Source organism: Typopeltis vanoorti, chromosome 25, assembly GCF_054136105.1.
Source record: "Typopeltis vanoorti isolate ZY-2024b chromosome 25, IOZ_Tvanoo_1.0, whole genome shotgun sequence".
NCBI classification, from domain to species: Eukaryota; Metazoa; Arthropoda; class Arachnida; order Uropygi; family Thelyphonidae; genus Typopeltis; species Typopeltis vanoorti.
The window spans coordinates 74710207-74726055 of NC_143573.1; the positions used below are offsets into that span (position 1 = coordinate 74710207).

The following is a 15849-nucleotide window of genomic DNA, read 5'->3' on the forward strand; positions in this document are numbered from 1 at the left end:
TTTCATATCCTCTATTTCTACTTTAGAACACTCGTCATAGTTTCCGTAAGGACTACAACTGCCAATAGTTCAAAACACATATCAGATTCTTTCTTTCTTGACATTCCAACATACATACCACAATCCTGATCATATTCCTTGATATATATACACACACAGCACTGATATGAAGTATTCAAATCCCCTCCCTCCCCACACACACCACTAATATGCTAAGTTTTGCAACCTATCACATGTGGGAATGATATTAAAAATGCATATAAATTAGGGAGTGAAGCTTTTTTTTTTTTTTATTTGGGATTCTGGCAAAACTTTTGTGCTACAGTCATTTTGTTTAGAGTTTCTAAGAAAAGCTTGTTCTTGATAGCTGAACGTGATGATGCAATATGCATTACCCCAAAGTCCAAAGTTTGAGCAGGGTGAAGCAAAGTGGCATGTATATATCTGCCAGCAGGCATGGAATTAGAAAATGAACACATGAGGCTGCCTTGTTAAAAGGATATCTAAGAAGACTAGGTTCCTTTTCTTTTTTTGCAATTCAAAGTTAACTCCTAAAAGGTAGATACTATTAAAAAAGGACATGAATTCAGAGAGAGAGAGAGGGGAGGGGGAAACCATGATTATAGACTCAGTTTGAGGAGTCATTCAGAGCCAGTATTTCAAATGACTCAATGTGTAAGTATAGTGGGTAGCTAAAGCAAGGATCTCATTGCTACACTTTGTTCTTAGAGCTGGTTACTGTAGCTAAAATAACCAGATTTAAGGCAATGATTACAGAGCCCTCATATTTAGGAAAGAGATTTTAGCCAGTAGTTGGTGTTGTCAATTTGTGAAATAGGACAGCATGCCAAGGTCAACTGATCTTGATGTGCTGTCGTTCCATTCTTCTCCAATAGGAATTTCTGTACAAAATAATGGAGTACTGTCTTTTTTTCATAATTGCTAACACTGTTATTCTTTGGTGGTTGCACTTCAATCATCAGCACTTAGTTCATTTTGTTTGTTTCATCATTGAGTATGTATTTTAAATGCCTAGAAAATGCTAACTTTGGCTAACACAACACTGAAATGGTATATATTTAATTTTGTCAATTAAAACTAAGTATTACAATTCCATGTAATATGTAATCCCTCCTTAAGAGTACTTCAATATTAAATCTGCTAAACAACTACAGAAATGTAAATAAGCTTAATAAATTTGATTTACACTACAGCAAACTTGTAGGGATCACAAAACTAACAGTTTGTTACAGTATATAATATGTTAAAGTTAATTTCCTTTAGAAGAGCAATGAGCCAAATGGACTTGATTAGGATTCAATAGTTTGTTATAAGTCTTTACCATAGTCAATTACATACGAAGCAACAGTATCTCATGCATGGAATGAGATACTGTTGTTTATAACTTCGTTATAAACAACAGTATCTCATTTAGGATGTTTATAACGAAGGTTACTAAAAAGTATGCCTCTAGCTATTGAAGCACAATTTTTAGTGAAGATGGAAAAGTAAATATAGAAATTGAGAACGGAATAAGCATATTGTGGATGGCAGGAAATCAACTGAATAAATTTATACAGAGTAAGAGAAATTAGTTAAAACATTGAACTAGCTGTGTAAAAGACAGTGGGAGTGAAAAACATAGCATCAATGGTAGAATCATATGTTGGTTCGATCAACCTGGTGTATACAACATTGAGCTCACTGCTACCTCTTGCTACATGGATGAAGAAACTCAGGTGTATGAGGAAGAGATATTACGGCTGTTGCACAAACTGAATAAGAATTCAGGAAATAGGAACTGACATTGAAAATTAAAGCAACTGATGGGATATCAGCGTGTTCAGCTGAACTGTCTATTCCTTTGACCAGGCTGTTTAATACGAGTCTCAGAACAGGAAAGAATGTATGGTAATTCCATTGCACAAGAGTGGTGCAAAGACCATGTATCCAACTATCGACCAATTACTATCTCAGGACTGGTAGTGAAAATTTTGGAAAAATTTTATTACTACTATTATTCATGATTTAGGCTATCATCATCGTCAAATTCCTGACATGTACCTTCAAGGGGTGTGCAGAATATTGTGATAGTATTACATGAAGAACTTACATTATTACTAACTTCCTATCAACAATTTTCCTCCAAATCAATCTGTTATCTGTCAAGACAACAATGATCTAGGCCAGTGGTTCCTAACCTTTTTCCACTTCAGTACTCCTTTTAATCCCATTTCTATAAATTGTACCCCTTGTTTTTAAAATAGCTGTTTTTAAATACTGACACTTTTGTTCAGTGCCTATCTTAATGTTAAATTGTTTACTTTATTTGTTTTTCCACCATTACTGATTATTTTTCATGTGCCCCTGAACTGCCCATCATGTACCCCCAGGGTACGTGTACCACCGGTTGGGAACCGATGATCTAGGCTATAACAACACTAAATAGTTATGATGGAAATTATTTATCCTGACCGCTGTTAATGCCAATGCACTTTATATATGTGTGTTTGGAATTATGGCTGAAGCAACTAAGGCTACAAATCACGTGTATGTGCACCACACACACACACACACGATTTGCAGGATGATGCAACATTTAACCTTCAGTTAAAATGATATAGTTTCAAATCCCATGTGACACATAAGCATTTATAATGGTTTTTCAAAGGTGAACTAAACAAGTCTTATATAGACAGCAGGGTTCTCCATTCCTGGAAACACTGACATTTCATGTTATATTATTTCCATCATAACTATTTAGAGTTGTTATAGCCTAGATCATCGGTTCCCAACCGGTGGTACACGTACCCTGGGGGTACATGATGGGCAGTTCAGGGGCACATGAAAAATAATCAGTAATGGTGGAAAAACAAATAAAGTAAACAATTTAACATTAAGATAGGCACTGAACAAAAGTGTCAGTATTTAAAAACAGCTATTTTAAAAACAAGGGGTACAATTTATAGAAATGGGATTAAATCATGTAGTTTCCTCTAATTACAAATTAATATAATATAGCATATTTATTTTCCTAAGGAGCACAGGGGATGCTCTTTAGCAAATTAAGCATGCTGTGTTATAGTGACTGGCTTTTCATCCTACAAACAGGCAATTAAAATAATATTCTGGTGCTGTAGCCTTTGTTATCAGTCATAACTAAGCCAAACTGGCTATATTTCAGGATGAAAAATCCATGTTTATACAATGGGAAATCCAGCACTTCATTGAGACCAAATGAGTAACCCTCAGCAGAAAATCACTTAATAATGATTCCTTGCATCTGGATTTCAAATCTGCCTTTCCAAACAAGACAAATTCTGTGACATCCTAATGACTGTGCTATAAAGACTCTTTAAAGCTTAACTTATATCAAATTTATATGGAAAGCAGAAATTTATTAGTTGTTACCCAAATAAATTACACTGACTAGTTCACCACCTAAAAGGGAACTGTGGCTTCTTTAGGACTAGACACATCCAAACAAATATAAATACAAAGGTCACAAAGTTGATTAAATGCTGAAAAAAAGTTATAATGCAAACAGGCAAGTTCCTGCTAGTTTCATATTTTAAAAAACATGCAGCATGCATTAGCTGTCTGCAGTTAGTGATAGAAGGTGATTGGCAAAATTGAAATCGTTAATGTTGAAAGATTTAATGAGAGATTTCCATATATTACTCAGTGGCAGGCCTTGGTTTTTATTCAGTGATCCTTGAAAATGGATGACTGCAGCAGATTCTCTCAGAATCCTGGAATAAAAGTTCATCTCTAAATAAGACATAGTTGAAAGGCTGGCTAAACCAGATCTGCCTTTTCTTTTGTAGCTAACATCTGCAATATGTTCTTCTTTCTCACCTAAACTATGCCTTCTTTAGAGAACTTTTATTCCAGACTTCTGAAGGAATCTGTTGTAGTCATCCAATCACAAGGATCACTGAATAAAAACCAAGGTGACACTGAGTGATATATGGAAATCTCTCATTAAATCTCAACATCAAAGATTTCAATTTTGCCAACAATCACCTTCTATCACTAACTGCAGACAGCTATTTTATGCCATGTGTTTTTATATTTATTGTCTAGCATGAACATGCCTATTTCCAATAACAGTTTTTCACCATTTAAATCAACTTCATGGCCTCTGTATTTATATTTGTTTTGGTGTATCTAGGTCTAAAGAAGCCACCCACCAGTTCTCTTTCAAGTGGTGAAAAAAAATTAAGTAACGATGAATAAATTATTCTACGTAGTTTTTAGTTGTAAAACTTTCTCTTATTAAAATACTACATTCAATTTATCTTTAGTGTGCGAACATTTACACTTCTGGATTTTTTTTTTATAGAAAATGAAGTCAAAGTGCACTGGTGAATTATAATTAAACTTGTAGAGAGAGAGAAAGAGAGAAAAAAAAAATTGAATTTTATAAAGGGAGTTGAAATAAGAAAGGTATAGAAACCATACCAGAATATTTGCAGTTATTAGATGGCAAACAAAACTTTCTGTAATTTCAATGTTATCAGACAAAAAGATTTGTAGGCTCTTAAAGATGCAAAATTTTAAGGAAATCATAAAGCTTCATTAAAAAAAAAAAAGTGTACACACGCACACGTTGAGAGTTTTTTTACCTTGGGTTTATTATACATTAAACATACCAAGAAATTTTATACTTGGTTTTAATCCTTTTCCCAAGGAAGCAAAACAATGTTTTGCATGTGAAATATATTCACGTCTAAGCTACTTGTAATATCATGTCTGGCTCCCACTGATAAGACCTCAATAAAAGGTTGAAACCGGTCTGGGTAGTGACTTCCCATTATGCATTGCATTATACACGTCCAAAAGGGGATGTGCTTTGCATTATGGATACATACTAAGGCAAGAGATATAAGTCATTAGCCTCTATATACAAGTAGCTCAGATCTGAATATATTTTACGTGCAAAACATTTTGCTTCCTTGGGAAAAGGATTAAAACCAAGTATAACATTTCTTGGTATCTTTAATATATACATAAAATAGCATACAACCAAACATTAGAAACTAACAATCAAGAAATGTATCCAGTCCTTTACTACCAGATGTAATAGTGTATATATTACCAAAGGCCATCTGCTGCTTAAATACTTAATTACATTTGTTGTGTGTTTCTCTTTTTATGCAAAGAGCTGTTATTTAACTTTATATCATTAATTATTCCTAAACATGAGACATTTTTAGTATTTTTATTCTCATCACAAACAAGCAGATTATACACCAACAAAAACTATCAGATGACTGACTGATAATGATTCTAAAAATTAAATATGGAACTGTTTAAGTTTTGCTTTCAAAAACAAGATATAACTGACTCACCTTTTGATCATCATTTAATTCCTTTCCATTATTATAATCATTACGATAATTATCCAATTTTCCCTGAAAAAAATAAAATAAATATATATATACATGTATTCACAAGAATATAGTAATTTTATTACTGCAAATATTTCAACCAGAAAATAACTGGTCATCATGAGTGCATCAGCATAATCACAAGGCGAAGCTACAACAAAGAATGCTAATCCCAAATTAAGTGATTTATTTGAAATCACCTAATTTTAAATTTGGGCCTTAATTGTAATCTTATTTTATTGTAATAACCACCCATTAGGTGACATCCAGTACATGGCTCAGCTCTGTAAATAGGATTGAAATTCTTTGTTGTAGCTTTCCCCTTGTGAGGAAGCCAATAACATTTAAAAAGGGGCACTCCTAAACAGAAGCAGGCAAAATAGCTGTAAAAATAATAGTTTTTAAGAGGAGTAACATGGGAGTTTTCCCAGAAAAAAATACCTATAAAAATAAATGTATTATTATTATTTCAGTAACCTCGGCATGGAGTCAACATTCATTGTGGGAGGCCCACTCAACCAACAACATGTCAATTATAACTTTGAAGTTACTTACAATCTCTATATTCATGATGCACTCCAGCAGTGCATTCCACTCACCAACAACTCTCCACATAAAAAAATTACTCCTCACACCCTTCTTTACATCTTTATACAACTTCCAGGAATGAGCTCTCGTTCTTCCCATCTTAACATTCATTCTTTTTATAATTCCTTCTGTATTAATCTGGTAGAATCCCTTAACTAATGTGTAGGTCTATTGTATCTCCTTTTTCCCCTCAACTCTGTAATCCACATTCCATATATATTATACACATATACATGAAATATATATTTCAATATGAATCAGTTTTTTTTTTAAAGAATTCATGGATCCAAATTTTACCATTACTGATATTCATACTGCATTAAATTTGTAAGTTATTTAACACAATTTTAAAACCTCTGAACTATTAAAAATAAATTATAAAAATACAAGGCACAATTATGTACTATGACTAAGACTCAGCATCAAATTGCATCTTTTCAAGAATGTTAAATAATATACACTGTAGAATTAAAAGATAAGTAAAAAGAAATGCCCTCTCATGCGAACATTTTCATTTAAATAATCAAGAAGGATATGATGCACTCTTCACTTCCATTTTCATATATTTAATGTGTTCTCAAAATTAGCTAATAATTAATACAGTTAAAACTGCTTTGCTAAACAAATATGGTGAATAATGACAGATGCAAAGACTGCTTGTTAAATCTTTTCTTTACTGGGTTAAAGAATGTCATGCAGACAATCACCACATCCTACCAAAGTCACAAGGCACCCTCTAAATCCAAGAAATTAATATGACTACAATATGTAAATTCTGCAGCTGAAGATCATTAGTTCTCTCAGAAATCATTTTGATATATATGCGGAATGATAAACATATGGAAAGAGTTGAAGTATTGCTGTGGGAATGATAGTGTCATAGTGTCATTTAGTGGAAATACCTGCTGTGCTGGAACTGCTGGAACATGAAGAAAATTGAAGTCCACAGGTGAGTCCAAGATATGACAGGCCTGAAATACAGGCTAATAGATGACACTCCTTTAAGCAAATTATTAATTTACACTGTCAATGTTACACACAAAGTCCACCTAACCGTACCTTAAATTCGTTCAATGTATCCATTCACTACAACGTCAGGTAACAAATTCCACTCACTAACCACTCTCCATGCAAAGGATCTCTTCCTTAATAAACCATATTCACCCATAAACAAGTGCTGACCTAACCAGAAGCTGGAAATACAGGACAGACAAGAAGTCAAAATATATCAACTTACACATGCAAGAAATAACTGTTTATTCAATCACTTTGCCAATTGTTATTAGAGAAATGATGGTCTACAAAAGACATTTTTTGCATGTAGATTTAACATACATCCAAATCCCTATCACTAATCAGTGATGTGGACAAAAAGTCATGCATTCATCCTTTGGTTCATCATGACTGAAGGGTTTTCATTCACTATAAGTCATTATTAACAAAAAAACTATTTTGTCTAGAATGGCAAGACTCAAACAGGAATACCTTTAAAATTAGAAGAGGAAGTTATGTACTTAAATCTTAAGATACTCAATATTATTAACATCTGAAAACCATGGAGTCGGAGACTCATCGTGGGAGGTACACGCTATCACACACGAGGCTCATGCAACTGTGCCCGAAACTGATTCAATGTGTCTACATTCATGACACAAGCAATGCATTCCACTCACCAATCACTCTCCATGCAAAGAACCTCTTCCTCACTCCTCTGCTCATATCCTCCTTATATAGTTTCCAGGAGTGGCCTCGTTCTCTCCACCTCTCCCATTGTATGAAAAATTTCTTGCATGTTAACCCAGTAACAACCCTGGACTAACTTATATGTCTCAATCATATTCTCCTTCCTCCTCCTATTCATGATGCTTTGCAATTTGCACTCTTTCAATCTAACTTCATATTCCATATTTAAAAGACCACTTGTCACTTTTGTAAGCCTTCTCTGGACCCTTTCTAACATATCCTTGTCACCACGAAAATGCAGTGACCAAATCTGTGCACAATAATCTACATGAGGGCTGATCAAAGCCTTATACAATGGAATTGTAACCTCTTTATTTCTGCACATCAAGGTCCTCCACATCATTGCCATTATCCTATATGATGACTTTCAAGTCGGTGTCCACCATCACTCCCAGATTTCTCATCTCTACTTCCTTAAATGTTTCCCTACCAAGTGTATACTTTACATCCCATCGTTACTTACCAAATTTCGAAACCTTACACTTTGCAACATTGAACTGACAGTTCCACTTACCTGCCCATTCAAATCCTCCTTAAGGGCCATAACATCTGCTTGACTCTGCATTGTTCTCTCCAATTTTGCATCATCTGTAAACAGTTCCATATCACAAGTTAAACCCATCCAAATATCATTAATATACAAACTGAACAACAAAGGCCCAAATACAGATCCCTGCAGCACACCACTTTACTCTTTCGGGATACTGCACCCCCATATACAACTTACTGATACCCATCTGACAGCCAGTCACTGAACTAGTCTGTTATCCAATCCCATCCATCTTAGTTTATCATGTGGCAGTTGTCATAATCATAAGAAATACCACACACACAAAAAAACATTTTTTCAGTCTTCTTTCATTCAACTGCTGCCATATTCTTAATGAAGCTAGCTTCAACAAAGCCAAACACTTGCTAATTTGGGTGCCCAAGTGGACAGCATTTCTGCTTTGCAGACAGCAGCAGTAGTGTGGGTTCAAATCGCAAAGTGGCATGAATGTTTATGCTGCAGATGATTTTCACTGCCAAGCCCAAGATCACTGTCCTGCTTAATGAATGTTGTCTAGGTTAAGGATTCCTAAATTATTTACTCATCCATAGTACTAATATACTATAAGGCTAACTTTTTTTGTTTGTTTGTTGTTGAACAAGTCCCCTGATCTTTAAGCATGTTCTATTTTTATTTATTTATTTTTGCGACCTAAGGTAAAATATTATAAACCACTCAATACCAGACAACTTTTATTACATCTTCAATGCCTATTTTAGATGCCAATACTGTTAATAATTCAAGCAACCATATTAATCTACTTCCAACCATATGCTTAATTTCTGTAACTTGTCTTTTGCTGAAGAATGCATTTTGATTACTATTACAGTTATGGAACAAATCATGCATACAATATGTTGAGATACACTGCTTTTTTAAATATTACTGAAGCAAGTCTTTGAAAAGTACACTTTTTTTTTCTTTTCACTTTCAGAGTTGACTTTTTTTTCGTTCACCAAAAACATGATTAAAAGCTTAACTGCAGACAAAAAAAATGTGTATTTATCTAATAGAGAAAATACTTGACGATTCATAATTGTGCAAGTGCATTTCAAGTAGTTTTGCACATATCCAAGCATTTATCGAAGTTCAGTGATTACTTAAAGTTGCTTGAATCCTAAATTTCTTCCAAAATGTTGTATAGATAATTCTGAACATATCTACAATTATTTCAACTGAAAAGTCCTTATAATTCCCATTCCATTCCCAACATGATATCTTGCTTGCAGTATAATGTTCAAGCAGCTTGTGTAGCTCAGTTGAAGAGGTGTTTGCATTCCTCAGTGCTAAACCTCCTGAAGATAGACTTAAGTTCAAGTCTGGTTGCCAACTAGAGAAACTTTTTGCCAGCCTGGTTGGCTGAGTGATTAGCATATCCACTCTCCAGCCAAAAGGCTGTGGGTTTGAATACTGAGGTGGGCATGGATGTTTGCGATTGTCTGTGGAAATACTAGTGGTGGTGGTGGGCAGTAGATGGCATTGGTGTAGATGATGCAGTTTGGTATAGTTGGTGGAGACAGTTGTAGAGTAGATACCCTCCCTCAAATCTTTGGACTCCTTGGAAGTGTCATGTAATAGTAACAACAATAATAATACATTTATTACCTAACACATCTTTCTTATGTTTTGTCACTAATCACAATAATGATGGCATGATAAATTCCTACAGGATTTATTAGTTTCAAATGTCAAATATGTCAGAACGCCTTTTTATATAATCTATAAAGAATGCCCTGCATTCCCATGCTTTGTCATAATTAAAAAGCAATATATGTTTCCCTGGTGCCCATAGCACTCATGAGGTCAAACTTTTTTTCTTTTTTTTTTAAATAATACATTCTTTGATATCATGCAGAGTTGGCATTGTATTTTTCAGGTATGGCTATAGAAGCTAAGAGTAGCCAATCTTGGAGGATTCCAGTACTGCATATATGATTTGATAAATGTCAGAATATCTATGGAATTTTTCTTCAATAAGTAGATATTCAATATCTTCAATAATTTTTCTTCAATAAATATTCATGAGAATATTTGCATGTCTAAATGCTCTGCCTTTTAGACATGCAAATTTAATACTGGTGGGCCTTCCAGATTTGTGGATTATTCATTATCGAGTATGTCTATGTAAATGACCACCTCTATTTTCTTCAGCCTGGTTGGCCGAGTGGTTAGCGTATCCGCTCTCCAGCCAAAAGGCTGCAGGTTCAAATCCCATTGTAGGCATGGATGTTTGCGATTGTCAGTGAAAATACTAGTGGTGGTGGTCGTAGATGGCATTGGTGTAGATGATGAAAGTAGTTGCAGTTGGAGACAGACAGTTGTAGAGTAGGTGATGATGATGAGTCTTTGTACTCCCTGGAGGTGTTACATAATAATAATTTTTTGTTTTAACTTTTGCACTAGTCTGCCATTTCATCCTTGATGGCTATGCTTGTTTCTTTTTAACAGCAGCAATCCCTTTATTTCCAACTGAAGATTAAAAGTGCCATGTTCTATAGTTCTTTATTTCTAACAGTTTTCTTCAAATTATTTTTCTTCTGTTTGCTATATTAATACTATTTTCATGATATGCCTGTTTGAGCTTTGCATATTTTGTTTTTTCTTTCATTTATCAAATCTAGTATCTTATTCTTTTTCTTTCCTCCTTTTCTAGAATACAGTCATCCCTTGACTTACGTCTGTGATCACATAAGGGAATAAATAACATTTTTGACTATACTTTCAAACAAGATGCAAGCGAGCGGAAAGTAAAAAAGGTTTCTATTTAGCAACAATGCATCATGTGCAGTGACAACAGCACATTCAGTGGCAACCTCCTTCAGCAGTTGGCAATCGGCACATCTTCAACAGTTCCTCTGTTGATTTTGGGTTTGAGAAATAGGTTATTGTGTATTTATCATTAAATATTTAGCGATATTTTGTGCAACATGGCCCTACATGCCCAATCAAAAAACCTAGTGAAGAATCACAGAAAAAGAGGTGAGCAATTGATCTTAAAACGAATTTGCAAGTTATAAAGCAACCTGAAGCTGGTAAGCTACTCTATGTGATTGCACGACTTCGGATGGTCTTATTCTACAGTGACGACCATTTTGAAAAATAAGGAAAAAATTGTAGAGGCTGTGAAAGGATCTGCTTCCATTAAATTGACGATAGTGACGAAGCAACAACAAGGTCCTATTGGTGATATGGAAGAGCTACTTGCATCATGGATGGAGGACCAAAAGCGCATACCCCTTAGCATTATGACCATAACTGCTAAGGCACTAACTCTCTTCAACATGTTGAAGAGAGGAAGCAGGGCCCCGATTATGACTACGAATTCAACACTTCTTCTAGCTGGTTCATGAATTCAAGCAGCGTTTTGCACTGCATAATGTGAAAATGTATGGTGAATCTGCAAGTGCTGATAAGAAGGCTGCCAAGGAGTTTGTAGAGAAATTGGATAAAATTATTACGGAGGAAAATAATTTCATTATTTTCCTCCATAATAATTTTAAATATTACGGAAGAAAAATAATATTATAATAAAAATATTTAATATGGATGAGGCCACCTTGTTTTAGAAAAAATGCCCGAGCAAATAGTCATCCACAAAAAAAAAGCTAAAATCTATGCCTGGTTTCTCTTAAAGACTGCATTAGGATTCTGTTAGGGGTAATGTGGCTGGATATAAACTGAAACCATCTATGATATGGCACAATGAGAATCCACGAGCCTTCAAAAACATTAGGAAGCATACTCTTCCAGTTTATTATCAAAGAAGTCATGGATGACTCAAAAATTGTTTGTGGTTGCCTTAATCAACTGTTATGCGAGTGAAATGGAAAGCTACTGTGTGAAAGAAAATGTAGAATTTAAAATTTTATTCGTTCTAGATAATGCTCTAGGTCATCCACCTTACATTGGTAATCTTCATTCCAAGATCAAAGTTCATTTCTCCCTCCAAACACTACTTCATTGATCCAACTGATGGATCAGGGAGTTCTTGCAGTGTTTAAGGCTTATTATCTACGGAGAACTTTTTCACATGCCATTTCTGCCACTGAAGGAAATTATCAGACTCTCATACAATTCCGGAAAGCATTCAATATTTAACATGCTATTAAAAATATTGCTATGACTTGGGGATGAAGTGACCTCTCAATGTATGAGTGGCATATGGAAAAATACATTAAAAAGGTTTGTGCACAATTTTTGAAGTTTTGAAAAAAAAAAAAAAAAAAAAAAATGAAGACCTTTGTAAATTGAGTGAAGAAATAGTGAGCCTAGCAAACAATCTGAATCTTGAAGTGAATGATGATGACATAATTCAACTCAGAAATTTCCCCCGAAGAGTTGACCAACAAAGAATTGGTTGAACTGGAGGAACAATGCATTGCAGAAGAGAAAAAGAAGAGGGAAAAGAGAAACAAAAAGAGGTAGTTAAACAGTTCACAATGAAGGATCTTGCAGAAATGTTCTCAAAATGGCTGAAGACATAAACCCCAATGGTGAATGCTACTAGTACAAAAGAAAGTACATGTTGCATTTGCTTGCTATAAACAAATTTATGATGAAGAGAAGAAGAGGAATAAGTACACTGGACATTTTCATCAAAAAAACAAAAGGTTACAACAGAACCACAACCTGGCCCTTCCAATAAGGAAGGTAATGAAGATGTAATTGTGGAGGAAGATTTGGACAATTATCCTCCTGTTTTATAGTGGCAGTAACACACAATACAGTTTATAAGTCCTTACCTGCCTATAATTATGTTGATTTAATGTATCAACTTACGTCCGACCGACTTATGTCCTGCTGGATGAAACGAAACCGCGACGTAAGTCAAGGGATGATTGTACTTTTAAGTTTCTTCTTTATTATCTTCGTTTTTTTACGTATTCTTGTTTATTCTGGTTATTTCCTCGTGTGATATGCCTAAAGACAGAAAATTTTTCTCCTGATCTTTTAGAACTATCAGAAGTATATTTCTTGAGACAATGTATACTAGCCTGATCCTCCACAGTGTAGTTGGAAAAATGATGCGATAGGCATCCTTTGGTTGGAGAAGATGCAAGTTCTATTTGAGTCATTAAGCAAAGAATTTTTCTATCGGCTTTATTTTTTCTTCTTTTTTTTTTAAAGACAAGTTAGCTAGCTTTATGAGGAACGAAGGATTTTTCATCGAGAAACTCTGGTTTTCCACTGAAAAACTGGCAAAAAATTAATGCAATTAACAGACAAATATATATGTGATGTACAATGATCTCCTACAATGGGTACTGAATCTTCATGCAAAGTGCCATGTACTAATAACAAAATGTTTTAAATGCTTTATGAGTTTGATCATATTTTTTTTAGCTTCTGCTTAGTATCTGCAAATTTAGGCATTTCTTAAAACTTTAAAGCTCTTAAGAAACCTAAGAGGGTTTTTCAAAAGCATTATTCTTAGAACTAAAAAAAAAAAAAAATGGTAACAGTTTGAAGGCATATATCTGCTACATGTTGTATTTGTGCTTCAGGGACACGTAATCTTTTATCGATGGTAAAGTCATTTGATTTCTAATGACATTTTCTGTGACACCATGGGATTTCCATGTGTGTGTATATATCCCTTTTTAAAGGTAATGTCAACTAGATATTCAAGATTTTTAAATTATTTTCTATCAATATTCAGTTAATCTTCTTTCACCTAGACTAATTACCAATTATAACCAATTTCCCTTACTCTTCCAGTTTTAGAATGAACTGAAGTTAATCATAGCATTATATCTTTTTATGGCCGACTTCAGTTCTAAAAGTACAGATTTTTTTTCCACTAATTTCAATACAATCTGTACATCAATATAGGTTTCCTTCTCACTGGAAGTTGAGTTAAAGTCACATTTATGTCTCAGCTAGTGATTCTTTTAATTGATTAAAAAGCTTTTGAAAATTATTATTCCAACTCTGTATTAACCTTCTCCACCCACCTCAAGAACAATTGAGTCTACTCATTGTTAACATTTGATATTCCACTGCTTGTTTATTTGTTCATTATTTCACTTACACCAAATGTACCCACATAAAGTTTATTATTATTATTATTATTAATTTGAACATCAATGATGGCCAGTTGTCACACTTTAACATGTCTTATATTCCAAATTTGTAAGGCAAATGGAGAGTTGCTCTAGCAATCCTCAATGTTTGCTATGAACCGAGTTTTTCGTATTTACCTTTGTTTATTTTCCTTAATCATCATTTGCTGATTGTTGCTGTTATTATGTCGGTGTTTATATGCTAATCTCCATGGGTTCTGCCAAAACTAGAATAATTTAAAGCCCCCCCCCAATAGGCATTTGCTATTCTGAGAACATTATGAAAAGACCTGATTAGATGTCCACATTTGAAATTGCAGGCAAATAAAGCTATATTTGCCTGCCTGCAAATTCAAAAATGAACACTGTTTACTTAAATTACTACATTAACAGAATATAAGCAGTGTGAAATAGTTACACCATTGTTTATTGCGTTCGATGAATTCCTGGATTAGAATATGCGAAATTATAGCAATGAATTACTACGTATTCACTGAATATCATGTTAACTAACTAAACGATCTAATATGCTGGTCCACTCACGGGCTTAAAGCTGGCTACACTTAGTCAACATTCACTAGTAGGTGGGGTTCCTCCACACGAAAGATTATAGAGAAATTCATAGCAAAGGAAATAAACGCAAAACAATCGGGAAATGTTTCACATGGTAATCCTGGTCATCCGACGGTAATGATTAGATTTCTCTTATGATATTATATCGAATATATCATGGCTGCCATATTAGATAACAAAGAAGTACATGAAGTTAATAAAACTAACAACTATTAAAGACAATAAATTACGCAGTCATAAATACTTGTTCTGAAAATAAGTTAGAATACTAAATTAAATAAACGAAATCCAAAGCTTTAGCAAAACATAAATACTACTATAAACTATAGAGGTGAATTGCGTCATATTGTAAGTTCTTCCCAAAGAGCAGCTCAGTGTAATTAAACATAGGATTCGCAATCATCGAAACTTACTTTTCTTTTCTCAAGATTTCGAACTTTCTTATCCATCATATTAGTGATTTGTTTTACAGGATCTGAAGCCTCCAAAGAGGCTTGTTTCTCAGGTTTGGCAGAGGCGGAAGGCATCCTTCTGAACCGAACTTTCTACTATCTACGACGTTTGCACTTCACGTGGTGACCTCTTACTATACTTATTCGTTTTCATAACACAGCATTAAAGAACCCACATCGATTATTCACAGGATTATTATCGTAATTGTACATTCACAAATAAGTTCGATACTTTAAATGATATAATCGTTCGTAATTAATTAATTTTAATTAGGAAAGCATTGTAATAAGAAAAATATGAAAAAACAACCAACTTGCACAGCTATTCACTTTAGTTAAAAGAACGATCATAGTACTTTCCTGTTTTCTTTTTTTTTTCAATACTAGAGGGAACACAGTCTATAGCGTAGCAGCTCCCTGTATGTGTCTGTGGGGTAAAAGAGTTACAAGAGAAGTAGCCTACTGATATTATTATCGCATCTCATCTG

The 15849-nt window shown here is 34.1% G+C and overlaps 1 protein-coding gene across 1 annotated transcript in view; it reads right to left on the reverse strand.

The window, feature by feature from the left end:
- Window positions 1-15506, reverse strand: part of LOC150092854 (caprin-1-like) — a 156075-nt gene extending 140569 nt beyond the window's left edge. The window contains exons 1-2 of the mRNA XM_090414723.1: window positions 15323-15506; window positions 5355-5417 (exon numbers count right to left, since the gene is read on the reverse strand). Coding sequence (XP_090270849.1) covers window positions 5355-5417; window positions 15323-15436 — 177 coding nt within the window. The 5' untranslated portion in view covers window positions 15437-15506. The remainder of the gene's footprint in view (window positions 1-5354; window positions 5418-15322) is intronic.
- Between the last annotated feature and the right edge of the window lie 343 nt (window positions 15507-15849).